This window comes from Euleptes europaea, chromosome 7, assembly GCF_029931775.1.
Source record: "Euleptes europaea isolate rEulEur1 chromosome 7, rEulEur1.hap1, whole genome shotgun sequence".
Lineage (NCBI taxonomy): Eukaryota > Metazoa > Chordata > Lepidosauria > Squamata > Sphaerodactylidae > Euleptes > Euleptes europaea.
Window position 1 is genome coordinate 90,447,020 of NC_079318.1, and position 26,814 is coordinate 90,473,833.

Below are 26,814 nucleotides of genomic sequence, written 5' to 3' on the forward strand. Positions count from 1 at the left end.
GTCTGCCTGGATTTACAACCCCCGAGGCTCCCATCTTTCCGCTCTGTTTAGAATTTGGTTGCCAGCACTGTTCGGTAGATGGCACCGTTGAGTTGCAAAACAGTCCAGAAGCCCTCGAGGATGGATTCTCGGGGGGGGGGGGGGCTTGGAAGCTTCTTCCTTTTACAATTATTTTTGGGTAACATCCAGCCTGAAGAAGAGTTCTGGAGCACTGAAAAGCTTGCACACTTTTATGTGTCATTTGGTGGGTCCTGTTGTGTGTGTGTTAAGTGCCGTCAAGTCACTTCCGACTTATGGCAACCCTGAGACCCTATGAGAGCCAGTGTGGTATATCCCCATTCTTCCATGGAATCCCCATTCTTCCATAGGAGGAGGAAGAGGAGAAGGAGGAGGAGGAGGAGGAGGAGAAGAGTTGGTTTTTATATGCCAACTTTCTTTGCTTCTTACGGGAGAATCAAACCGGCTTGCAATCACCTTCCCTTCCCCTCCCAACAGACACCCTGTGAGGTAGGGGGGGCTGAGAGAGCTGTGACTAGTCCACGGTCACCCAGCTGGCCTTATGTGTAGGAGCGGGAAAACCAACCCGGTTCGCCATATAAGCCTGTTGATCAAAATAAATAAATTTGGCCTTAAAATTACCAATATGAAGGTGTTGGCTCGGCTCTCCTTATTCCTAGGGTTGCCAGGTCCCTCTTTGCCACTGGCGGGAGGTTTTTGGGGTGAAGCCTGAGGAGGGCAGGGCTTGGGGAGGGGAGGGATTTCAATGCCATAGAATCCAATGGCCAAAGCGTGACTGGCCCAAGGTCACCCAGCTGGCTTTGTGTGTAGGAGCTGGGAAACACTCCGCTGCTCACGTGGAGGAGTGGGGAATCAAACCTGGTTCTCCAGATCAGACGCCACCACTCCAAACCACCGCTCTTAACCACTACGCCACGCTGGCTCTCACTTGCTGGGTGACCTTGGGCCAGTCACGCACTCTCAACCTCGACCCTTACAAGTATTTGGATGGGAGACGTCCAAGGAACACCAGGGGTGTGACATGGAGGCAGGCAATGGCAAACCACCTCCGAACTTCTGTTGCCTTGAAAACCCTATGGGCTCACCATAAGTCAGCTGTGACTTGACCGCTTTGGAAGGCAAATAAATAATAATTAATGACCCCCCCCCTCAAATGTCCTATCTTTAACCGCCTTGCTCAGGTCTTTCTCATATGCCCAGGGTAATGCTAATCGCCACTTTAGGATCAGGAAGGAAGTTTCCTCCAGGCCAGATTGGCCAGGGATCCTAGAGGGGATTTTTTTTTTTTTGGCCATCTTCTGGGCATGGAGTAGGGGTCACTGGGTGTGTGTGGAGGGGAGGTAATTGTGAATTTCCTGCATTGTGCAGGAAGTTGGACTAGATGGCCTTGGAGGTCCCTTCCAACTCTACATTTCTATGATTCAAAGCCAGTTGTAATGAGAGATTCCCTCCCGTAGCCTATTAGAGGACCTGTACTAAATAATTTTTCAGGTTTTGTCTGTGCAAAATCGATTAGCAGCAGAGTTCTTCAGGATTTATTAAAGGTGATTTACAACCTTTAATTCTGATAGTACAAAAGTGTATGCGGTAGAGTTTCATTCTCTGAACTATTAACCAGCAAACCAGACAGAACACCTGTAGAAAAGTTTCTCTTTTATTGAAATAAGAAATGTATTATTTTTATTGAGCAAGACAGAAAAAATACAGACATGAAACAGTTAACCCTACAATTACTGTGAAGATAAATGCTAAAATTATCACAGTTAACAGGATTGTTTGATCATATTATAGCAAGCAATAGTTTTTAAAAGCAAATCGGGTTTCAGCTAGCTGTCACTGCTTTTTTGGGGATTATCAAAAAGCCCAAGTTATCTCACCTAGAGATCTCACTTATTCTTCTTCGGAGACTTCCAACCAGAGAAACCTAATTTGCTTGTCACAGGAGTGCATTTGTATAGAAAAATGTCTTATCTTTCTCTAAATCTCATCTATTATAATCATGTATCATATCTAGATAACCGAATGGTTCATAACTAAATATGAGATAATCAACTTAAGTGCAAATGAGCCAGTCAGCTGGTACACAGGAGTTACATCTGATAGAAGAAGAAGAATGAGTTGGTTTTTATACCCCACTGTTTCTCTACCTTTAAGGAGTCCCAAAGAGGCTTACAATCGCCTTTCCTTCCCCTCCCCACAACAGAAGAAGAAGAGTTGGTTTTTATATGCTGACTTTCTCTATCACTTAAGGGAAACTCAAACCAGCTTACAATCACCTTCCCTTCCCCTCCCCACAACAGGCATCCTGTGAGGTAGGTGGGACTGAGAGAGCTCTAAGAGAACTGTGACTTGCCCAAGGTCACCCAGCTGGCTTCATGTGTAGGAGTCAGGAAACAAATCCAGTTCACCAGGTTAGCCTCCGCCGCTCATGTGGAGGAGTGGGGAATCAAACCCGGTTCTCCAGATAAGACTCCACCGCTCCAAACCGCCGCTGTCAACCACTACACCATACTGGCACCTTGTGAGGTAGGTGGGGCTGAGAGAGTTCTGAGAGAACTGTGACTGGCCCAAGGTCACCCAGCAGGCTTCCTGCGGAGAAGTGGGGAATCCAACTTGGTTCTCCAGATTAGAGTCCACAGGTCTTAATCACTACACCATACTGGCTCTTCCACACATTAAGCCTCTGTTAAAGGAACAGGACACATTTTTCCCCTCCAGGTTGTTGGCAACCCGATGCATTCTCCATCCCCAAATAACAACAGTGTAGTGCCTTTTTATTTGGACCAACCAAAATATCTCAAAGCGCAAGCTTTGTAGCTCAGCTGTGTGTTAAGTACAAATGGAGTCGGTGGGAAAGGGGAAAAAATATTTCCAGGCATGCCAGAAGCCCCAGATCTGCAGTTTATAGCTTTCTTAGAATGTGGACCAGGGTGCCTTGCGGACAAGGGTGGGGGATCCTAAACCTGTTTCTTCAGAAATAAATTATCTGGAGCGCAATCGGGCTTGCTTTGAAGTAAGCATGTTTTTCGGGTTGCACTCAGTGAGACTACATGGTGCAAATCCGATTTCAAAATGCCCCCGAACTTCCTGGAATGAACAAGCAAAAATGGAAATAGAAACACCAGGGGTCCATCAGAATCTTCCCCGGGGTTTTTTGAAACACAGGGGTCCTTGGAAGGCAGAGAACAGCAGAAAAATGTGACGGTCCTTATGTTTTGAAGATGGAGAACAAGCGTAGAAAGCCATTCAAGAGAAGCCAAATTGATTAGTTTCGCCTAGTGGTTGCAGGGTATGCCACTCTCACAAGGAGAGCCCCTTGATTGGAGATTCTCCTTCTCCCATTGTATAATAGCTGGTCCAAATGAGAAGGTATTATACTACTGTTATTTGGGGGGTTCTCCATGGATCAATACAGATAGCTATGGTCTGTGCAGAACTTATTTTATTCCAAATATCCATATCCCGTCTCTCTATTCATTGACTTCTACACGATATCCAGCGTGGTGTAGTGGTTAAGAGCGGTGGTTTGGAGCGGTGGACTCTGATCTGGAGAACCGGGTTTGATTCCCCATTCCTCCACATGAGCGGCGGAGGCTAATCTGGTGGACCGGGTTGGTTTCCCCACTCCTCCACATGAAGCCAGCTGGGTGGCCTTGGACTAGTCACAGTTCTCTTGATGCTCTCTCAGCCCCACCTACCTCACAGGGTGTCTGTTGTGGGGAGGGGAAGGGAAGGTGATGGTAAACCGGTTTGATTCTTCCTTAAGTGGCAGAGAAAGTCGGCATATAAAAACCAACTAATCTTCTTCTACAAAGCTTCCTTAGAAAAGGTGCATTTAGCAATTTTTCTGACATGTGAGCAAGGAAGTTCATCGATACATTCCTTCTGGGAATGCATCCCAGAACCTTCAGGCCATTGCGGAGAAGACCATGGCACCTACCACTGTCATCTGGATCTCTTAATCCAGTGGATCTCTAAGCAGGATCCTTCTCCTTGGTTTTAACCAGCAAGGAACGGTCATAAGTCGTGAAACAGTCTTTGAAATGTGCAAATCCCAGGTTGTGAAGAAATTCAGACCGGCGCCTTAACATTTGGCCCTGAAATTCGCAAAGCAAACTGGATGTTTAGGTTGACTCACACCTAATGTAGCAGCAGGAGGTGGTAGAATCTTGCAGTAGTAGAGGGGACTGTACCAAGTTCGGACTGCATCTGAAGGATGTTCTCTACTTACACCAGCATGGCGTAGTGGTTATGGTGTCAGAAATTGAACTGGGAGACCCAGGTTTGAAGCTCTACACTGCCGTGGAAGCTTTCTGGAGGACCTTGAGCCAGTCAAACTCTCTCAGCTTAACTAACCTCACAGGGTTGTTGTGGGCATAAAATGGAGAAGGGGAGAGTGTTGTAAGTCATTGGAGGAGGAAGAGGAGGAGGAAGAAGAGGAGGAAAAAGAAGATGATAAGGTGGAGTTGGTTGTTATATGCCAACTTCCTCTACTATTTAAGGAAGAATTAAACCGGCTTACAATCACCTTCCCCTCCCCACAACTGACACCCTGTGTGGTAGGTGGGGCTGAGAGAGCTCTAAGAGAGCTGTGACTAGCCCAAGGTCACCCAGCTAGCCTCATGTGGAGGAGTGGAAAACTAACCCAGTTCACCAGATTACCCTCCGCCACTCATGTGGAGGAGTGGGGAATCAAACCCAGTTCTCCAGAACAGAGTCCACCGCTCCAAACCCCCTCTCTTAACCACTACACCACGCCAGCTCTGAGCTGCAGCCACACAGGTTGCCTGGAGCCGTTTGACGGGCCATATGCTTCCGATCGCACATTCAAGACGTCCCAAAGAATTGTCTGTGCCATCGCAGCAATTTCAGCACAGATGGTGGGAAGCGTGGAGAGAAACAAGAAGGATCAGCTTGCTGGGGAGGAGGGTTAGGGTTCCCGAACAGATTGTGACGACAGGTCTCGATGCACATCCGAAAAGTTAACCGAGGAGAAGAAATTAATGAAGGGAGAAAAATATATATCTTCTAAATTTAACTCGGGTTGAGTGAGAGAGACGTGAAGGGTGCAGTCACACATCCGTTCATTAAATGACAGAAGGAGCCAGAGTGGAAGCAAGAAGGAGCACAATTATCTGGGAATGCAAAGACCCCTGGGTCAGATTCTCCTTTCACACAAATCTGCTGCTATTTGCGGCACAACCTCCGTTGTTTTGGAAGATGTTGAGATTAATGCATCTCTCAGCTATCTCAAAAACTACCTCCTCAAATCAGCCAAAGAGTTGTTCGACAGTGGAATCGGCTGCCTAGGGAGGTGCCTCTGTGGCAGTCTTCAAGCAGAGGCTGGACAAACACTTGTCAGGGATGCTCTAGGCCTGCGGTTCCCAGACTGAGCTCCATGGAGCACTTGGTGCTCCAAGAAACATCTCCTAGTGCTCCGTGAAGAGATTGGAAAGAAAAATACTACTGACGTTTGGTTTAGTATATAGGTGCTAGGTAAAAATTAGTGCTCCGTGACGAATTTCTCCCCTGAAAAGTGCTCCATGACTCAAAATGTTTGGGAACCGCTGCTCTAGGCTGATCCTGCTCTGAAGAAGAAGAGTTGGCTTTTATATGCCGACTTTCTCTACCACTTAAGAGAGACTCAAACCGGCTTACAATCACCTTCCCTTCCCCTCCCCGCAACAGACACCCTGTGAAGTAGGTGGGGCTGAAAGAGCTTTAAGAAAGCTGTGACTAGCTCAAGGTCACCCAGCTGGCTTCGTATGCATGAGTGGGGAAATCAATCCAGTTCACTAGATTAGCCTCTGCCGCTCATGTGGAGGGGTGGGGAATCAAACCCAGTTCTCCAGATCAGGCTCCACCGCTCTTAACCACTACACCACGCTGGCTCAGGGGGTCGGACTACATGGCCCCTTCCAGCTCTATGATTCTATGACAGCATTGGAACAGAAGAGGAACGTCTTTATTCGTCTCACGAAAGACAGGTGGGATGTGGCCAGCGTGGGCCTCCCACATGACTGGGCCCATCACTGAAAATGCCGTGCTCTAATCTGACACCTCTGTGTTGGAAAGTGGATCTGAGCTTCACCAGCAAATCTCTGTGAATGGGATACTATATATCTAAGTTTTTGTTCAGCTGTAAGCTTCTAGACTGGCAAAAAAAACAAATCAGTGGGTTCTAGATCAAGTCAAGCCTGAACTGACCCTAGAAGCTAAAATGACTAAACTGAGGCTGTCGTACTGTGGCCACATTATGAGAAGACAAGAGTCACTGGAGAAGACAGTCATGCTAGGAAAAGTTGAAGGTAGCAGGAAAAGAGGACGACCCAACAAGAGATGGATTGACTCAATAAAGGAAGCCACAGCCTTCAATCTGCAAGATCTGAAGGCAGTCAAAGATAGGACATTTTGGAGGACTTTCATTCATAGGGTGGCCGTGAGTCGGAAGCGACTTGACGGCACTTCACACACACAAGCTTCCAGCCCTCATGTGTGCGAGGAAAGCAGACTCTAAGAAACCCAGAGGAGTTGCTCACAAAACCAGCCTTAGATGGAGAAGGGGAGAACGTTGTTAAGTCGCTTTGGGTACCCATTGGGTGTTAAGTGCCATTAAGTCACTTCCGACTCTTGCCTCGGCTCCCCTTTCGCCTTCCTTGCATGGCATTACTTTACAAGACAAAGAGTTGGTTTTTATGTGCCGACTTTCTCTGCCACTTAAGGGAGAATCAAACCGGCTTACAATCGCCTTCCCTGCCCCTCCCCACAACAGGCACCCTGTGAGGTAGGTGGGGCTGAGAGACCGGTGACTAGCCCAAGGTCACCCAGCTGGCTTCATGTGCAGGAGTGGGGAAACGAATCCAGTTCACCAGATTAGCCTCCGCCACTCACGTGAAGGAGCAGGGACTCGAACCCGCCTCTCCGGATGAGAAGCCACCCGCTCGTAACCACCGCGCTTAACCAGTACACCACGCTAGCGCGAGCAGCTCGTTCTCCCCTTCGGCGCACGCGCTCCGTGACGCCGCCACTCACCGACCTACAGAAGCTCCGCCCCTTTGGAACAGCTGCGAGGACCCGGGGAAAATGGATACATTCCGAGCCAATCAGCGCCGGCAACCCGGCGACGCCGACCCCGCCGCGGCCAATGGGAAGCGCAGGATTAGATCGCGAAGGCTTTGAGGACGTGGCTTAGACCTGCGTCGGGAGCGACCCCAACTTTCCCGACCGGACTTTGCAAAAACGGGCCTCGTTGATCCGCAAGCCGTCGCGGGACCCCATGGCGTATCCCCCCGGCTATGGGGGGCCAGGTGAGGCATGGGGCCGGGCCGTATGCGGGAAGGGGAATCGAGGCCTGCTCACTTGGGAGTTCTGGGTGGGGATGGGAGGTGGGGATGGGAGGTGGGGATCCCCCTCCTCCCCGGGGGAGATCCCGGCTGGGTGGCGGGGATGGGCCAGAGCCTCGGGGCTTGCAACCCAAAGACACCCCCCTTCGCCCTGCTCCAACGCCCCTTTGTAAGCAGGCAAGCGGGGGTAAAGGTTTGGAGGGCGGCCCCACAGGTCCGCGTGCCTGGGGTTCGGAAGGGCCCGCTGCGAGGGTCTCGGGCAGCAGGGCCTGCAAAGACGGAAGAAGAAGAGGAGTTGGTTTCTATATGCCGACCTTCTCTACCCCTTAAGGGAGACTCAAACCGGCTTGCAAGCACCTTCCCCTCCCCACAACTGACACCCTGTGAGGTAGGTGGGGCTGAGAGAGTGTGACTGGCCGAAGGTCACCCAGCTGGCTTCATGTGGAGGAGTCGGGAAACCGACCTGGTTCACCAGATTAGAATCCGCCGCTCGTGTGGAATCAAACCCGGTTCTCCAGATTAGAGTCCACCGCTCCAAATCACCGCTCTTAACCACTACACTGCGTGGGCCTGGGTTCAGCAGCCAGCAGCTCCCGTGGACAAGAACTTGGAGCACACGAATGGGAAAGAGCCTGGCCTTGAACTCTGAGCTCCTGCCGGGTCAGAAGCTCTTGCACCGGGTTTGCTTGGGGGAAATTAAACTGGAGGCGCCTTAGGTAATGTGGAACTCGATGCGCAATTGTATGCGTATCACACAAATTTACATACATTCACGCTGAAGATGCCTTATACTTCCAGCTAGATTCAAGTCAAGGAACACCTTAAAGACCATGAAGATTTCCAGGGTACAAGCTTTCGAGAACAAAGCTCCCTTCATCAGATGCAAGTAGGAATGGAGATCCTATAGCCCTTATATCCTCCCCCTACCTTCTGACTGGGATATAAGGACTCAGGGGTTTCAATTCCTGCTTGTATCTGATGAAGGGAGCTTTGACTCTCAAAAGCTGGAAATCTTCTTGGGGTACTTTCACTCACGTTTGCCCCCGGTCTGAATCGGTTGTTCCTTGGAGTTACACATGAATTTTCCATCCATTAGAGATGACCCCCTGCCCAGCCCATTCCTGTTAACCTGATTCTTCCATTTTCCCTGAGCAAAGTCTGGGTGAAATCCCCATGCATAAGGCAAAGTGTGGGACACACCAGCTTGGTTTTGCTCACAGCCGGTTACAAAGCAGCACGTCCAGAGGCGGGGATTGAAATACTTCCTGCTTCCTGGGAGCTCTTTCTGAGCAGAAGAAACACTTTTTTAAACCAAGGCTTGGATTTCTCTCTCCCCCCCCCCCCCCCGTCTTTCAGATTGCTCTGGGTTTTTGTTCTTACAATGCTTTTTTACTGTGGCAGTTGGGTTTGGGGGGATTTTTGCTCACAGTAAGCACTACAAGTCAGCCAATTACAAAGTAGCATTTAATGGGGCGGGGACTTGATTTGAGTTTGGAGAGTGCTGGTGCTAATAGATTCCCAACAGGAAAGTGTGGGTCCAGCGAGCAACGAACCTCAGGTAAAACTTCCATGCATAAATGACAGTGGTCTCTAAAGTGCTACTGGACTTGAATCTTGCTCTTCTTGAGGGCCAGCGTGGTGGTGTGGCTAAGTGCGATGGTTTGGACCTGTGGACTCTGATCTGGTGAACTGGATTTGTTTCCCCACTCCTACACATGAAGTCAGCTGGGTGACCTTGGGCTAGTCACAACTCTCTTAGAGCTCTCTCAGCCCCACCTACCTCACAGGGTGTCTGCAGTGGGGAAGGGAAGGTGATTGTAAGCTGGTTTGAGTCTCCCTTAAGTGGTAGAGAAAGTCAGCATATAAAAACCAGCTCTTCTGCTGCTGCTGCTGCAGACCGACATGGTTACCCACCTAAAACTGTCCTCACTGCTTTTCTTTCCCATGATTTGCTCTGAAGCTTTGCTGTTTCTTCTCCCTTCCTGGTTGCTCAGAGACACCTGGCACCTCTTCATTAGCACCGGGGAATTAGAAGACGAAGAGTTGGTTTTTATATGCTGACTTTCTCTACCCGTTAAGGGAGACTTAAACCGGCTTACAATCGCCTTCCCCACCCCACAACAGACACCCTATGGGGTAGGTGGGGCTGAGAGTGTGTGACTAGCCCAAGGTCCCCCAGCTGGCTTTGTGTGTAGGAGTGGGGAAAGAAAGCCAGTTCACCAGATTAGCCTCCAGCTCATGTGGAGGAGTGGGGAATCAAACCCGGTTCTCCAGAGCAGACTCTGCCCCTCTCTTGTGAATAATATTACAGGTGGGGGAAGAAGAACGATAACATGAAGAGATAAGGGAGAGAAAAAGCCCATTTTTAAGTAACGGATAGAGAAATATTTCAATCTGTTTTTTAACCAGCAGTATTCTCCCCGAGGGGAGGTGCACCATTCCTGGAGGTGCCGCAATACCAGGTCGATGCGTGGAGTGGATGGAGCAAACCCCTATTCCATCTCCAAGTCCCAAAAATCTATTTAATATATAGTCCTCAAATAGAGGATGTATCAGATATTAAACCAATAAAGAACAGATTGACTTTTATTCAGAGAATGTTTCAAACAGTACAAACGGTAAGGAACATTGAGTCAATACAAGCCAGTCCCGGAAAACGCGGGTGCATGCATTCTATACAACAGTAATAAGGAGCAAAGACAACCGGAGATACTTCCGCATACACAGACTGTCCAGTAACTGATAAAATTGTCCAGAGTCCATAGGAAGATAGTCCATGGAGTCCATGGAAGGGGAGCAGGGCAAAGCTCTGGTCCCCCCCATAAGGAACAAGTACCGGATAGAGAAATATTTCAATCTGTTTTTTAACCAGCAATATTCTCCCCAAGGGGAGGTGCACCATTCCTGGAGATACTGCAATACCAGGTCAATGCGTGGAGTGGATGGAGCAAGCCCCTATTCCATCTCCCAGTTTCAAAAATCCATTTAATATATAGTCCTCAGATAGAGGACATATCAGATATTAAACTGATAAGAACAGATACTACACTTGATCTTAGCCGATAGGCCGAGAAGCGATAAAGGAAATCCCTGGGAAAAATTGCTTCCATACCAGCCTCGCATACTTTCCGTGCTAGGCGAGCACGGCCACAGCCTGAGCTGCCCAGCGCCACAGCCAGTCCGGCCGGGATCACAAGACCTCCCATCGTGTTCCAAAAACGCTGCTCTTTCTGCCTTCCAGGTAATCCGCCTCCTGAAAGACAGATTTATGTCATAATTGGTAGATTGTCTCCACTCCGTCACTTTCATGCTTTTCACTGCCAGGGCTGGTAATCTGCATATTCCCACCTCCTTTCCCATGATGCACTGCAGTTCCATTAACCATTGACAGTCAGGGCTGATGCCTGGCCGTTTCCCTTTCTGCATTCTTATGTCTTGTCTGCTCCCAGGACCACCATTCAAAGGAGGAGGACGTTTCAGACTCTTAAGAAAGGATTAGGGAGAAAGGGCATCAGGCCATTCATACCTTTCGTTAGTGAATGAGAACTGTTGCTCGGTCAAACACACCTGCTTCCTCCTCCACACTAGCATTTTGTTCCCCTCCCTTGTATTGCCTTGTTGCTTTCTCTTGCGCTGGCCCGTCCATCGCTTTCCATAATCCAAATCTTACCCTTCTGAACTGATCTTCGGGAGTGGAGAAGGTGCCGATTTCCCAACAAGGAATCGAGTTCATTGGGAAAAAAATGCAAATTGCCATGTTAATATAAAATTCCCAGCAATATTGCCTCAGAGAGAATAGCCCATAATCAACCCCTCCAGGGTAACTGGATCCATCCCTCGCTCAAATCCCCTGCCCCACTTTCCATTGCCATCAGAGGGAAGGGAGCCAGCCTGGGGGTTGGGCTGGGCTGCTAAAACAGCCCTAGAGGAAGTGGGACAGAATGCCCCTCAGATCAAAAGTCCAGCGATTCTGAGGGAAAGTCTAGGAACCGCTGTGTGAAGAGACCCCCACAGTCAAAAATAGTTTTATCTTAACTCCAAACCAACCAAAAGAGGACTAGGCACACAGCCTGAGTGCATGCATATTTCCACTGTATCCAGTGGAGTACATGTAGGGTTGCTAACCTCCAGGTACCTGCTTGAGATCTCCTGCTATTACAATTGATCTTCAGCCAATAGAGATCAGTTCCCCTGAAGAAAATGGCCGCTTTGGCAATTGGACTCTATGGCATTGAAGTCCCTCCCTTACCCAAACCCGCCGTCCTCAGGCTCCACCCCAGAAACCTCCCGCCAATTTCCAAGAGGGACCTGGCAACCCTAAGTAACACATGCTGTGAATTTCTCCCTCTGGCTTTGTAATCCTCATTCCCCCTTTAAAAATCACTTCAGGCAACTCCCAAAGGTGTGGATCCAGACTGAACTGGCAAATTCCACCGATTTCCCGTTTCTATTGCAGACTTCCCCCCCCATGTCATTCCCTCCAAGAGCAGCATTTCGGGGGGATCAGAAGAACGCGGCAGGAGACGGAGGCGGGAAACTTCCATTCAGCCTTTTGGAAAGTTAGTCGGAATCCAACCCAAGAACACCGTTGTTAAAAATGCACATCAGCCAGAACCAACCTGAATTAATAGCAGAACACTTAAATGGCAACAGTGGGCATGTATGCCTGGGAGGTCCTGCCCCGGATCCTCCGCCCTCCAGATGCACACACCCCCCATTCAAATTCCCCAAACTCAACCATAAGCCCTCATGCAGAGTTTTGAGAATTTGGATGGGGAAAACGTGCATCTAGAGAGCGGCAAATCCAAGGCAAAACCTCCCATGCATAAGTGGCCACTTGGGTGCACCCAATGAAGTTGTTGAGAAATAGGTTAAAGGCAGAGAAAAGGAAATATTTCTTTACCCCACAAGTGATTCCACTTGAATTCACTGTCAGTCAATGTAGTGATAGCCACGAGCGTAGCCTCCCCCTTTTTGTCTGTTCCCTCTAATTGATTATGACCAGGGGGGTCCAAATTGCCCCCCCCCCGGACTCTATGTCAGTGGTTCCCAAACTGTGCTCCACGGAGCACTTGGTGCTCCAAGAAACATCTCCTAGTGCTCCGTGAAGAGATTGGAAAGAAAAATACCACTGACATTTGGTTTAGTATATAGGTGCTAGGGGAAAATCAGTGCTCCGTGACAAATTTCTCTCCTGAAAAGTCCTCCGTGACTTAAAAAGCTTGGGAACCATTGCTCTAGTTCATAGTGTTTTATCACTGGCACTTAGTATGATCAGATTTAATGGACTTTTAATAATTGTTTTAAAATGTTTACAATTTTTATTGATTCTTGGGACTTATGTATTGGTTCTTTTACAGTTGTTAGGTGTTCGGAGCCTGGCCTGGCCCGGAAATAGAGCGGGGTATAAATTGAATAAAATAAGAAGGGGATTAGAAAGATTCAAGGGAGTATCATTCCATCAGTGGCTACTAGCTGTGGCAACTTAGGGAACCTCCACATTCAGAGGCACTCAACGTCTGAATCCCGAGTGCCAGGAGGCAACGTCCCCTCTCCTCCACATGAGTGGTGGAGGCTAATCTGGTGAACTGGATTTGTTTCCTCGCTCCTACACATGAAGCCAGCTGGGTAACCTTGGGCTAGTCACAGCTCTCTTAGAGCTCTCTCAGCCCCACCTACCTCACAGGGTGTCTGTTGTGGGGAAGGGAAGGTGATTTGTAAGCTGGTTTGAGTCTCCCTTAGCTGGCAGAGAAAGTTGGCATATAAAAAACCAGCTCTTCTTCTCTTCTTTTTCAACTGGTTGAAAGATAGGGCACTGGACTCGATGGGCCATTAGTCTGATCCGACAGGGCTCTTCTTACGACTCCCATGCCAACCCGAGCCCTGCCGCCTTTCTGTTAAAAATTAATAATTAAACTAGGATAATGTTAAAAATTAAACGAGGATATGATTTTTATAGGGCTATTTTAAATGTTGTTTTAATGCTTTTACTGATTTAATAGGATATTTATATTCTCGTAAGCCTCTCTGAGCCCGGTTTTTGGCCAATGTGAGCGGGGTAGTAAGTGGAAATAATTTATTTGTTTATTATTATTTCTTAAGCCTCAGCAGGTCTTCCCTTGACCAGCATTCTAATACAGCCCAGATATGTCTTGGGGATGTACCAACCATTTACGATTTCACTCCCCTCTCCTAAATCTTTTCCCGCCGCATTGCGATTGCTGATCTTAGAATCGTAGAGTTGGAAGGGACCACCAGGGTCATCTAGTCCAACCCCCTGCACAACACAGGAAATTCCAAACTATCCCCCAGTGACCCCCACTCCATGCCCAGAAGATGGCCCTCTCATCATCTGTCTGAGGTCCTAGAATCAGCATTGCTGACAGATGGCCATCTAGCCTCTGCTTAAAAACCTCCAGGGAAGGAGAGCTCACCACCTCACAAGGAAGCCTGTTCCACTGAGGAACCGCTCTGACTTCACCACTGGCAGACAGCATTGCTTTGCAGAGTAACTTGAGTGAAAAGAGCACCTCCCCTGCCCCAAGGAGGAAAATTTACAAACTAGTTTAGATTTGGGGAGGTGAGGGAGATCGGGGGGTGGGGCGGGAGGGCTACAATGCCAGCCAAACTGGCTCAGATGCTCACCCGGGGCGTTCCCCCCTCTTCTTTTCTTCTTCCTGCAGGCTCCAAGCACAGGGCCAGAGGCCCCATCGTCCCGCAGAACGCCAATGCCCCCCAGCTCTTCGACGACACCAGCTCGGCTTATGGACCCCAGCAAGGGGGTTACCCCACGCCAGGGATCGATATGGGCTTCAACCAGATTTTTGCCGATCCTGTGGCCAACGTCGCCATGGCCTACGGCTCCAGCATCGCATCTCAGGGCAAAGAGATTGTGCACAAGGAGGTAAAGAGTAGTGCCTTTTTTTGGTGGGGGGCTATCTTTGGGGTCATGGCATCCGTTCCCTGGTCTCACGTAGCTTGAATATGGTGCCTTGCTTCATTGCTTAGTTTCTCAGCTGTCTTGGTTTGCCAGCGTGGTGTAGTGGTTAAGAGCGGTGGTTTGGAGTGGTGGAGTCTGATCTGGATAACCGGGTTTCATTCCCCCACTCCTCCACATGAGTGGCGGAGGCTAATCTGGTGAACTGGGTTGGTTTCCCCACTCCTCCACACGAAACCAGCTGAGCGACCTTGGGCTAGTCACAGCTCTTTCAGCCCCACCTGCCTCACAAGGTGTCTGTTGTGAGGAGGGGAAATTATTCTAAGCCGGTTTGATTCTCCCTTAAGTAGTAGAGAAAGTCAGCATATAAAAACCAACTCTTCGTCTCCTTCTCCTGGCTGAAGCTCCTGTTCTTGCTTTCTCCAGATTGACCGGTTCATGTCGCTCAACAAGTTGAAGTATTTCTTTGCGGTGGATACAACCTACGTCATGAAGAAACTGGCGCTGCTGGTGTTTCCTTACGTACATCAGGTACTGAAGAGAAGGGGTACCTTCTGTTCCATTTGGGGGGGCAGCGATGGGATCATGGTGCTCTTGGGATCTGTCCTCTGCTGTTGGCCAAAACGTGGAAGTGGAAGGAGTTAGAAAAGGGGGCGTATTCTGCAACCCTTGAATTATGGGAAGAAAGCTGGGGGTGGGTGGCAATCCATTTCCTGTGCATCAGTAATTCACCCCCTACTATAACTTTCTAAAAACTGCAGGGGGTTTAGTGGGACCAGGGGCCCTCCCAGGTTTCCTGCCGTTCAAGGAATGGTAGTGGAATGTGAGGGTTTGAGAGAAAGAAGAAGAGTTGGTTTTTATATGTCAACTTTCTCTACCACTTAAGGGAGACTCAAACCGGCTTACAATCACCTTCACTTCCCCTCCCCACAACAGACACCCTGTGAGGTAGGTGGGGCTGAGAGAACTCTAAGAGAGCTGTGACTAGTCCAAGGTCACCCAGCTGGCTCTATGTGTAGGAGTGGAGAAACCAACCCGGTTCACCAGATTAGCCTCCACCACTCATGTCGAGGAGTGGGGAATCGAACCCGGTTCTCCAGATCAGACTCCACCGCTCCAAACCACCGCTCTTAACCACTACACCATGCTGGCTCTCTTGTAATTCCTGTAGTGTTACCATCCTACAGAGCTGCGTATCCCTTTGTCGAGGTCAGTGGTGGTTAGGAGTAGGTGCGGTATTCATTAAACGTTAGAAGCTGCCTTGTACTGAATCAGAACTTTTGGTCCATTGTGTACTCAGACTGGCGGCAGCTCTTCGGGGTCTCAGGTTGTGGTCCCTCCCATCACCTTCCACCTGATCCAGTTTTCACTGGAGATGCCGCAGATTGAACCCAGGACCTTCTGCATGCAAAACTGGTTCTCTGTCACTGAGCCGCAATCCCTTTAGAACAGAACGGGTTGAAAGAATCCTTAGGGAACATTCCCGAATCCCCCCCATGCAAGTCCCTCTAGCCCTATCTCCATTTTTAGCTACACAAACTTGTTGCCTCTTTATTTACTTTTATTTATTTATTGAGTTATTTCCGAGCTGTCTCGTCAGAGTCCTGCTGGAGGCAGTTTACAATTAAAAATATCAAAATATATAAACGAGCTAAAAACCAGCCTTTCTGCTTTTTTCTGCTTTTTAAACTTTCTTTTGCTTAGCGAACTTTTTTCTTTTGCTTCTTCTACTTTTTTAGCTTTTCCTTTTTCTTTTATAGCCCACCTTTCTTTCTGAGACTCAAGGCGGATTACAAAACTGCCCGTCTGTAGTGCTACCACCACAGAGGTGGGGAAGAAAGCCAGCATCCCAAACTAGCTCATGTTAAAACAGCAGCCTGAGTGGTCCAAGTTGGCCCAATCTTCTCAGCTCTCAGAAGCTAAGCAGGGTTGGTCTTGGTTAGTCCTTGGATGGGGGACCACAGAGGAAGTATAAATTGGGGTTTAAATTGCGGTTTAATGGGATTAAATTGGTTTAATGGGATTAAATTGCAGGTGGAAAGGTACCGGCTGGATATTAGGAAAAACATTTTACAGTAAGAGTTGTTCGACAGTGGAACCAGCTACCTAGGGAGGTGGTGAGCTCCCCCTCGCTGGCAGACTTTAAGCAGAGGCTGGACAAACACTTGTCAGGGATGCTCTAAGCTGTTCCTGCATTGAGCAGGAAGTTGGACTAGATGGCCTGTATGGCCCCTTCCAACTCTATGATTCTAAGTCCAGTGTCACTCTGCAGAGGCAGGCTATGGCAAACGACCTCTGTTCCTCTCTTACCTTTAAATACCCATGAGGGGTTATCGTGAATCAGTTGCAACTTGACTGGACTTCGTTACTATTATTAAAACAGCAACCTTTTTTTTTGAAGGGGGGCTCTCAGCTGGGTCTGGATCCATGCGTGGTGGAGGGGGGCTTTTTTGAAATCCTGAGCAGCGACAGGCAGACACAGTTTTCCCTTTCCTCCGCAGAACTGGGAAGTCCGCTACCACCGGGACGTGCCCCTCCCACCCCGACAGGACGTGAACGCCCCTGATCTTTACATCCCAAGTAAGTCTCTCTTTGAAAGCAACGAGGCTTTTCCTGGCGAATACATAACCCTTTTTAAAAATCATGCCTGAGAGGGTTCAAAGGGCGTTGTGTAAATGGGGGGTGGTCCCCAACCTTTTTGAGGGGCGTTGTGTAAATGTTGGGGGGGGGGGTCCCCAACCTTTTTGAGCGTTGGTGGTATAGTGGTGAGCGTAGCTGCATTCCAAGCAGTTGACCGGGGTTTGATTCCCGGCCAACGTAGGTACAATTTTGGGGACGGGCTATGGCTCCATGGTAGAACATCTGCTTGGCATACAGACGGTCCCAGGTTCAGTCCCCGGCATCTCCAGTTAAAAGGACTAGGCAAGTAGGAGATGTGAAAGACCCCTGCCTGAGTCCCTGGAGAGCTGCTGCCGGTCTGAGTAGACAATGCTGACCAAGGGTCTGATTCAGTAGAAGGCAGCTTCATGTGTGAGCCCATGGGCACCTTTGGAATTCTGACACAGGATGGTGGACGCAACCACAAAATAGCCACAGTGGGAGGCAGCGCTACACACATATACATAAGAAGCCCAAGTACAAAAGACGAGGAATATTTTTTTAATGTACTGGGAAAGAGAAGAGAGGATAAAACCAGCACTAGTGGTAGCTCTCCTTCCCTGGAGGTTTTTAAGCAGAGGCTAGATGGCCATCTGTCAGCAATGCTGATTCTATGACCATAGGCAGATCAGGAGAGGGAGGGCATCTTGGCCACCTTCTGGACATGGAGTGGGGGTCACTGGGGGTTTGGGGGGGAGGTAATTGTGAATTTCCTGCATTGTACAGGGGGTTGGACTAGATGACCCTGTTGGTCCCTTTGAACTCTATGATTCTATGGTAGCTGCCGCCAAAACAATGTTACTTTAATCTGCACAGCCAATCAGAGGCCATGCTGGACAAAAGCTCCACCTGGCCTCACCCACTTTCTAAAAACACTTTGGTGAGCGCCAGGAAAGACGTTGGCAGGTGCCGTGGTGCCCACAAGCACTGTGTTGGAGACCCCCTGGTGTGACTAGTCTTGATAATCTTTCCAACAACCTTGTAAGGTAGGCCAGTATTCCTCTGTTACAGATTAGGGTGGAGATGGGGGGTGGGCTGACGGTGAGACAAGGCCAGGTAGCAAGCTCAGAACCATGCCAACCAATCCGAAGTGGCGTTTACTGCCAGGTAATCTTACCCCCAAGTAAGGCCTGGCCTGCTACACGCAGTCTCAGTTCAGCTCAAGAAATTGCCGATCTAACTTTGGCTTTCTAGCCCGTTCCTTTTATCGCCTGGACACGACCAGGCTCATTTCTGCTTTAGGGTTCCCAGCTATGGGTTGGGAAAATCCTGGAGATTTGGGGGTGGAGCCTGGGGAGAGTGGAGTTAGGGGAGGGACAGTTAGGGGACGGGCCGTGGCTCAGCGGTAGAGCATCTGCTTGGCATGCAGAGGGTCCCAGGTTGAATCCCCGGTATCTCCAGTTGAAGGGACTAGGCAGGTAGGTAATGTGAAAGACCTCTCTGCCTGAGACCCTGGAGAGCCGCTGCCGGCCTAAGTAGACAATACTGACTTTGATGGAATAAGGGTCTGATTCAGTATAAGGCAGCTTCATGTGACCTCAGAGGTGTACTATGCCATAGACTCCATCCTCGAAAGCAGTTATTTTCTCCAGAAAACTGACCTCTGAAGTCCAGAGATCGACCAATTCCAGATCTCCAGGCCTCACCTGGAGGTTGGCAGCCCTACCCACTGCATCCATTCGGTCAGGACCCCCCCCCCCCCACAAGAGTTAGATTTTTTATTTCTTCCCTCCCTCCTCTTGTCTCCCCAGGCATGGCCTTTATTACCTATATTCTGCTGGCTGGAATGGCTCTTGGCCTGCAAAAAAGGTAAGTGCAGGATTTATTTAAAAATCTTAAAAGAGAATTTTGTTGTTTAGTCAGATTGGGCTGTGGCTCAGTGGTAGAGAATCTTCTTGGCATGCAGAAGGTCCCAGGTTCAATCCCTGGCATCTCCAGTTAAAGGGACCAGGCAAGCAGGTGATGTGAAAGACCTCAGCCTGAGACCCTGGAGAGCCGCTGCCAACTTTGATGGACCAAGGGTCTGATTCAGTATAAGGCAGTTTTATGTGTGTTCATCGGGGCACAGATGGCTGCCCGGGAACGTCTTGACACCGCTGGTGTGAATTTTGGCAGAGGGGAAGGGGGAGGAAGGCCCCGCTTGGGGATGTGTTGACGTCTCGAGCTGTCTCTTGTTGACATGTGAAGCGTCACGACTTCTGCTGAGAATGTCTGCAACTTTCTCTCTCTCACCTTGGCTATTGCCAAGTCCCTGTTGTTTCTGTTTTCAGCCTGTCATCTTCTCCCTCCTGCTCCATGGTCCACATCTCTTTGCTCCACCGCTGCAGCCTTTTTTCTCTCTGTCTTCCATTGTCATAGAATCATAGAGTTGGAAGGGGCCATACAGGCCTTCAACCCCCTGCTTAATGCAGGATCAGCCTAGAGCAGTGGTTCCCAAAGTGGGCAGTACCACCCCCCGGGGGGGCGGTGGGATTACCTAGGGGGGCACTAAGAGGCAAGGGGGCAGCAGAGGTGAGCCCCTTCAACTGTTCGCTAATTTACAATCGATCAAGGTACTGCACCATGCTGGCAAATTTGGTGGAAACTATCAGAATTTTCCCCCCAGACTTTGATGAGCTGGTACCACTGGATCAAGTTCATCAGTTTTGTTGAATACGTTTCAACTAAAAAGTTTTAATTTGGTTTTGAATAGGTGTGCAATTAGTTGTTACTGTTTTGAAATTTTATTGTTGTTATCTTCTTTAGTGAGTCATGCAAACCCGTCTAGACATTAGGAAGAATTTTTCTAACAGTTGGAGCGGTTCCTCAGTGGAACAGGCTTCCTCAGGAGGTGGTAAGCTCTCCTTCCCTGGAGGTTTTTAAGAAGAGGCTAGATGGCCATCTGTCAGCAATGCTGATTCTGTGACCTTAGGCAGATGATGAGAGGGAGGGCATCTTGGCCATCTTCTGGTCACTAGGTGTGCGGGGGAGGTAATTGTGAATTTCCTGCATTGTGCAGGGGGTTGGACTTGATGAGCCTGGTGGTCCCTTCCAACTCTGTGATTCTATTCTATGATTCTATTTTGAATAATGCTTTTTATAGGATATGGTAGGGGGCGCTGGGGTTGAGTCTGTGGAACCAAGGGGGCGGTGGCCCGAAAAGTTTGGGAACCACTGGCCTAGAGCATCCCTGACAAGTGTTCGTCCAGCCTCTGCTTAAAGACTGCCAGTGAGGAGGAGCTCACCACCTCCTAGATAGCTGGTTCCACTGTTGAAAGACTCTTACTGTAAAAAAAAAAATCCTAATATCCAGCCGGTACCTTTCCTCCCGCAATTTAAACCCATTATTGCGAGTCCTATCCTCTGCTACCAACAGGATCAGTTCCCTGCCCTCCTCTAAGCGACAGCCCTTCAAATACTTAGAGAGAGCAATCATGTCCCCCCTCAGCCTCCTCCAGACTGAACGTTCCCAAGTCCCTCAGCCTTTCCTCGTAGGGCTTGGTCACCCAGGCCCCTTATCATCCTTGTTGCTCTCCTCTGCCCCCAGCTCAATTTTGTCACCCCTTGGGTTGACTGTAATGGGCATATTTAGTTAATATAGCAGAGTTGTGCCCAGTCATGGAAGCGTGATATTGAGTGCGGCAAATCAGTTCTATGGGGTCTCCATAAGTTGGCTGCAACTTGACAGCACTTTACACACACGCACACACACACAAGCTGACTTGAACTCCGTAAGGAAGAAAGGTGGCTAATAAAATTAAAAGGTCGGGCCAGAACCAACGGGCTAAAATTAAATCGAAAGAGTTTCCGGATAAACATTAGGAAGAACTTTCTGACAGTCAGAGCGGTTACTCAGTGGAACAGGCTTCCTTGGGAGGTAGTGGCCTCTCCTTCCCTGGAGGTTTTTAAGCAGAGGCTAGATGGCCATCTGTCAACAATGCTGATTCTATGAACTTGGGCAGATCATGAGAGGGAGGGCAGGAAGAGTTACATCAGTTCTTGGCTCTCGTGGCCCTTTCTTGCATGCCCTGAGAAATGCCAATTGCCACTGCAGGATCAAGAGGCAATTTTCCTCCAGGCCAGATTGGCCAGGGTTCCTGGAGGGTTTTTGTTGCCATCTTCTGGGCATGGAGTAGGGATCACTGGGGTGTGGGGGAGTAGTTGTGAATTTCCTGCATCGTGCAGCGGGTTGGACTAGATGACCCTGGTGGTCCCTTCTATGATTCTAAGGTGTTTACGCTTTCAGAAGCATCTTCAGCCAAGCTGGTACCTGTCTCAGAGGTTTTACTCTGAACAGGATGATCCTTCTGCATGAAAGGAAGGAGAAACTTTAAACAGAAGTCTTCAGTAGAAGAAATATATTGAGTCATAACTGTACTGAGACATAGATGGTTTAGGTAGGGAGGGTGGGTGGGTTACTAGAGCCTCAGGTAAGAAAGATAAGCTGGAGATGCCTGCTTGGAGAATGCCCTGGGTGTCGAAATTTCTCTCTGAGGAAAAGATCGATTAAATAGCAATGTCGCACGGCAGGCTTGGAGCGCAAACCCCAAGAGGCACGCCAGAGGGCACGTTCCATAGTGTGTGGGCAATGATGTGCTGGTTGTAGATTTCCTGTGTTGTGTGGGGGGTTGGACTGTATGAATAATAGAATCATAGAGTTGGAAGGGACCACCAGGGTCATCTAGTCCGACCCCCTGACAAGGCAGGAAATTCACAACTACCCACACCCCCAGTGATCAGAAGATGGCCACACACACGGCCACGTCAGCTGCCCCGCAGCCCAGCGCAGCCGCGGCAAAACTTCCCCACCACCCCCACCAGCTGCCCCACAGCCCAATGCGGCCACGGCAAAACTCCCCCCATGCCAGCTGCCCTGCACACCAGCGTGTCCACGCAAAAACTCCCCCCCCCCGCCGCGCCAGCGAACCATGGCGCAGCCGCAGCAAAGCCTCCCTCCCCGTAGCCCGGCACAACCAGGCAGAAGCCTTCCCCACTCCGTCCCCAGCCACGCATGGTCCCTGGGAAGCCAGAAAAGGCCGGGGGAGGGGGGGAAAGGGGGACTAGGTGCCTTGCCTCCGTGGGCCGGATAAAAGCCCTCCGGGGGCTGGATCCGGCCCACGGGCCGCATGTTTCACACCCCTGGTCTAGATGGAAACTCTTTTGATTTAATTTTAACCCGTTGGTTCTGGTCCGACCTTTTGGGGCAAGAGACAACAACTTGGCATCCTCCTCTATATGACAGCCCTTCAAGTACTTGAAGATGGTTCTCATGACCCCAGGGTTTCCTTCCAACTCTATGATTCTATGACAATGTTTTAAATAAATATTTAAAAATAATAAATCCTACCCCGGTGCAAACGTAGATTGTACGTTTTTCGGGGCAGAGGCCTTGCTGCTTCCTATTGTAACATGCCTCCATACAGCACCATCCTTGCTAGATGAAAAAATGCTCCTACGTGGAAACGTCTTGCCTGGCTGTTTCCGGACTCTCTTGCGTTGCTTTTTCTCAGGTTCTCCCCAGAGGTCCTGGGCATCTGCGCCAGCACGGCCTTCGTGTGGGTGGTGATCGAAGTCCTGGCCCTCCTGCTGGGCTTGTACCTCGTCACGGTTCAGAGCGACCTTGGCACGTTCGACTTGCTCGCTTACTGCGGCTACAAATATGTCGGGTGAGTCGGCTCCTCCTCCAGGGTGCGGTGCAGGTTCCAAGCCCCCCTGGCCCACCGTACAGACCAGAGGGTGCAAGCCCACTTGCTCAGGAACGATGGGCCCAGGGCTGAAAATGTACAAACAAAGAGCATGGGTTTTCGAAAGCAAGGGGAGGGGCCGCAGCTCAGCAGTAGAGCATCTGCCTGGCATGCGGAAGGTCCCAGGTTCAATCCCTGGCATCTCCAGTTAAAGGAACCAGGCAGGTAGGTGATATGAAAGACCTCAGCCTGAGACCCTGGAGAGCCGCTGCCGGTCTGAGTAGACAATACTGACTTTGATGGACCCAGGGTCTGATTCTGTAGAAGGCAGCTTCATGTGTTCAAGGGTAGGGAGCCAGTTGGAGAAGTAGGTTGTTGGTCGGACGGTGGTTTTATCATTTTGTGTCTCAATCAATGTGTGTTTATACAAGACTCAGTCTTCTGTGGTTAGCCGTCTTGGCAGCTTAGGCTGAAAGGCAGGATGGACCCAGTGTGGTGTTCTGGCTAGAGCGTCAGAAGAGGATCTGGGAGGCCTGGGTTCGGATCCCCACTCTACCATGGAAGCTCAGGGGATGACCTTTGGCCTCTTAGGCTCTCTCGGCCTCACTTACCTCCCAGGGTTGCTGCAAGGAAGGGAGGACGATATAAGTTGCTTTGGGTTTCTGTGCAGGGAGAAATGTGGGACATAACCGTCTTAAGTATTGTTTTTTAAAAAAAGAATTCTGCTAAAGACCTGCAATTGCCTCCCCCTAGGATGATCCTTGCCGTGGTTGGCGGCCTAATGTTCGGAAGCAACGGCTATTACATCGCCTTGGGGTGGGCCTCGTGTGCTCTTATGTATTTCATGGTAAGTGCTGCATGCTTTGGAAAGGCTTTGGGCCTTCAGCTTTCCCAGGATTCCATGGGGCAGGAAGTTAAGGCCTGTCTCAAGCCTTGTTGGATAACCAGTGGGGTGCAGTGGTTAGAGTTAGCCTGCTCAGGCCAGGAAGCTCTCCTGGGTTAGAAGAAGAAGAAGAAGAGTTGGTTTTTATATGCCGACTTTCTCTACCACTTAAAGGTAAAGGTCCCCTGTGCAAGCACCGAGTCATTCCTGACCCATGGGGTGACGTCACATCCCGACGTTTACTAGGCAGACTTTGTTTGCGAAGTGGTTTGCCAGTGCCTTCTTCCCCAGTCATCTTCCCTTTACCCCCAGCAAGCTGGGTCCTCATTTTACCGACCTCGGAAGAATGGAAGGCTGAGTCAACCTTGAGCCGGCTACCTGAAACTGACTTCCTTTGGGATCGAACTCAGGTCGTGAGCAAAGCTTGGACTGCAGTACTGCAGCTTACCACTCTGCGCCACAGGGCTCTTATTCTCTACCACTTAAGGGAGAATCAAACCGGCTTACAATCACCTTCTCTTCCCCTCCCCACAACAGACACCCTGTGAGGTAGGGGGGGCTGAGAGAGCTGTGACTAGTCCACGGTCACCCAGCTGGCCTTATGTGTAGGAGCGGGGAAACCAACCCGGTTCGCCACATAAGCCTCCGCTGCTCATGTGGAGGAGTGGGGAATCAAACCCGGTTCTCCAGATTAGAGACTACCGCTCCAAACCACTGCTCTTAACCACTACACCACGCTGGCTCTTTCTCAGCCTAACCTATCGCTCAAGGTTGTTGGGAGGGGGGGAAATGGTGTCGTCCCCTCCCGGAGTTCCAGGGTATGGTGGGATGGCAGTTGACATAAGAAACACAGAGAGGCTAATCAGATTTGAGCTGGGTTGCGAAGGGACATGGATGAAAAGACTACCTTTGCGTCTACATGACTGCGGTGGAAGAAAGGTAGAGTGGAAAAGAAATAATTGGAATATGGGGGCTGAGTAGTACTACCCAAGGCCCCTAAGATTTTTTAAAATTGAATTATGTTAAGGTGCTAGAGGTGTCAATGCAAGAAGTGGTTAGTGGTTAAACTAGCGGTGGTTTGGAGCGGTGGATTCTGATCTGGAGAACCAGGTTTGATTCCCCACTCCTTCACATTAAGCCAGCTGGGTGACCTTGGGCTAGTTACAGCTCTCTTAGCCCCACCTACCTCACAGGGTGTCTGTTGTGGGGAGGGGAAGGGAAGGCGATTGTAAGCCGGTTTGAGTCTCCCTTAAGTGGTAGAGAAAGTCAGCATATAAAAAACCAACTCTTATTCTTAAATACTTAATATGCAAGGTTGGTCTTGGCTCATTTTTTGGAAGACAAAACGCCTTCCCAGTAAACTGGATTGGTTGAGGAAAATTTGGGAGATATGGAAGTTAGTTAGGCTTACTGTTTTGGACAATAAGAGAAACGAAAGATACAGAAGCGTACTGGATTCCGCTACTGAGTTTCTTTGAAGGGATTATTTGCGAGTAAAAAAGTTCAATTGTACGTGTAAGTCTGTTTTGAATTATAGCTAGTAATGGGATTAGCTCCTTATTTTGTATTCATTATCATGCATGAAATAAAAGAGACGTTCAGAAAAAGGAGAGACTCATTGCATTGATGGCAAAAGGGATTTCCTCCCCCCAGAATAAAAAAAATAGCTGTGTTGGCTCAATCGTGTGTTTGTGTGTGTGTGTGTGTGTGAAGTGCTGTCAAGTAGCAGCTGACTTCCTACAACCCCATAGGGTTTTCAAGGCAAGAGACTAACAGCTGCTTTGCCATTGCCTGCCTCTGTAGCAACCCTGGACTTCCTTGGGTCAAACATAAAGCCCGCGGGTTGGATCCGGCCCCTTAAGAGCTCTTATCCGGCCCACGAGCCTGCCGAGGCAGCCGCCCCCCACCCCCCAGTCCCAATCTGGCCTGGCGAGGCATGGCCCCACCCTACCAAATGACATTTCTGTCACATACAGCCCTCGTAACAAACGAGTTCAACACACCTGTCCTTGCGGGGGGGGGGGGCTTCCATCTGAATACTCACTGGGGCTGACCCTGCTTAACCTCCGACATCAGGCTCTTAGGAGTTCTTAAGCCAGCGTGGTGCAGTGGTTAAGAGCGGTGGTTTGGAGCGGTGGAGTCCGATCTGGAGAACCAGGTTTGATTCCCCACTTCTCCACATGAGCGGCGGAGGCTAATCTGGTGAACGAGGTTGGTTTCCCTGGTCCTCCACATGAAGCCAGCTGGGTGACCTTGGGCAAGTCACCCTCTCTCAGCCTCACCTACCTCACAGGGTGTCTGTTGTGGGTAAGGGAAGGTGGTTGTAAGCCGGTTTGAGTCTCCCTTAAGTGGTAGAGAAAGTCGGCATATAAAAACCAGCCCTTCTTCTTAATCGTAAGATCAGCCGTGCATGCCATCCTTCACTCTCTGGAGGAAGGCCGAGCTATTAATGCGTGGAATGGATTTGCCGGGCTTGTGCAAGAAGGGGAATGGCTCGGGGGAACTGCCGTGCTGGCCCTGCGGCGTCTCCCTCTGAAGCCTCTGACCCAGGTGTCTCCTTCCCTTTCGCAGGTCCGCTCCTTACGGATGAAGATCCTCCCGTCGGTGGTGCAGGAGGGGCTCAGCCGGCCGAGCGGGAGGGCTCAGATGTACATCACGCTGGCGGCCGCGGCCTTCCAACCACTCATGCTCTACTGGCTGACGGTGCAGTTGGTGCATTGAGCGGGGCAGGGGAGAGGCGGCGAAGAGCGGGGAGAGGCTCGGCCCACAGCGGGACTCTCGGGGGGGGGGGTCCTGTTCACAAACAGCCTCTTGCTGCCCTCCCGGCTTTCCAAAAACGCCGTGAAGATCTACCCTCCGTCACCCCGCCACCCCCGAAGTCCTGGGATCAGCGCTTGACGGCGAACCGGGGGGCGCGTGGGGGTGTCTGCGCTCCACTCCCCCCAGGGACGATGCCGTATCGAGAGAGGTCTGTGTCCCCTCAGCACTCCACTGCCCACCCTGACTAGTCCGAGAGCGGAGAGAACAGAACGGTCAAGAGTTCTGCCTTCACGGTCAGTTGTGCGTTCCATCTTTCTAGGCCTAAGATGGGGGAGCAGCCCCGGACTCGATCTCGCTCCCGTAAGCAGGTTCCCCCGCAAACCGCTTGAGAGGGGAGTTGCCGGTGTCATGCGTTTTTTGCCTTCTGGAACAAAGTGCCCTTTCTCTTTCCCTTTCCCCCCGGAGCCGCTGGTTTCTCCACTCAGGCGTCCCGGGTTCTGTCCCGGCATGAAGGCCTTGTTGGCCGATGTCTGCAGAGCAATGGTTATTCCG

At 50.1% G+C, this 26,814-nt stretch overlaps 1 protein-coding gene, 1 non-coding gene and 1 pseudogene across 2 annotated transcripts; 1 reads left to right on the forward strand and 2 right to left on the reverse strand.

Annotated features, from left to right (window-relative positions):
• Window positions 1–7,267: 7,267 nt before the first annotated feature.
• On the forward strand, window positions 7,268–26,242 carry YIF1A (Yip1 interacting factor homolog A, membrane trafficking protein). The gene is made up of 8 exons (XM_056852967.1): window positions 7,268–7,325; window positions 14,045–14,265; window positions 14,725–14,829; window positions 16,800–16,878; window positions 18,708–18,765; window positions 22,446–22,601; window positions 23,373–23,466; window positions 26,074–26,242. The coding sequence occupies exons 1-8, from the start codon at window positions 7,295–7,297 to the stop codon at window positions 26,221–26,223; spliced, it is 894 nt and encodes a 297-aa protein (XP_056708945.1). The 5' UTR covers window positions 7,268–7,294; the 3' UTR covers window positions 26,224–26,242.
• Window positions 9,787–9,964, reverse strand: LOC130481256 (U2 spliceosomal RNA; annotated as a pseudogene).
• On the reverse strand, window positions 10,250–10,440 carry LOC130481249 (U2 spliceosomal RNA). Its single transcript, XR_008933449.1, has one exon. It is a non-coding gene; the product is annotated as a U2 spliceosomal RNA (small nuclear RNA).
• Window positions 26,243–26,814: the final 572 nt, after the last annotated feature.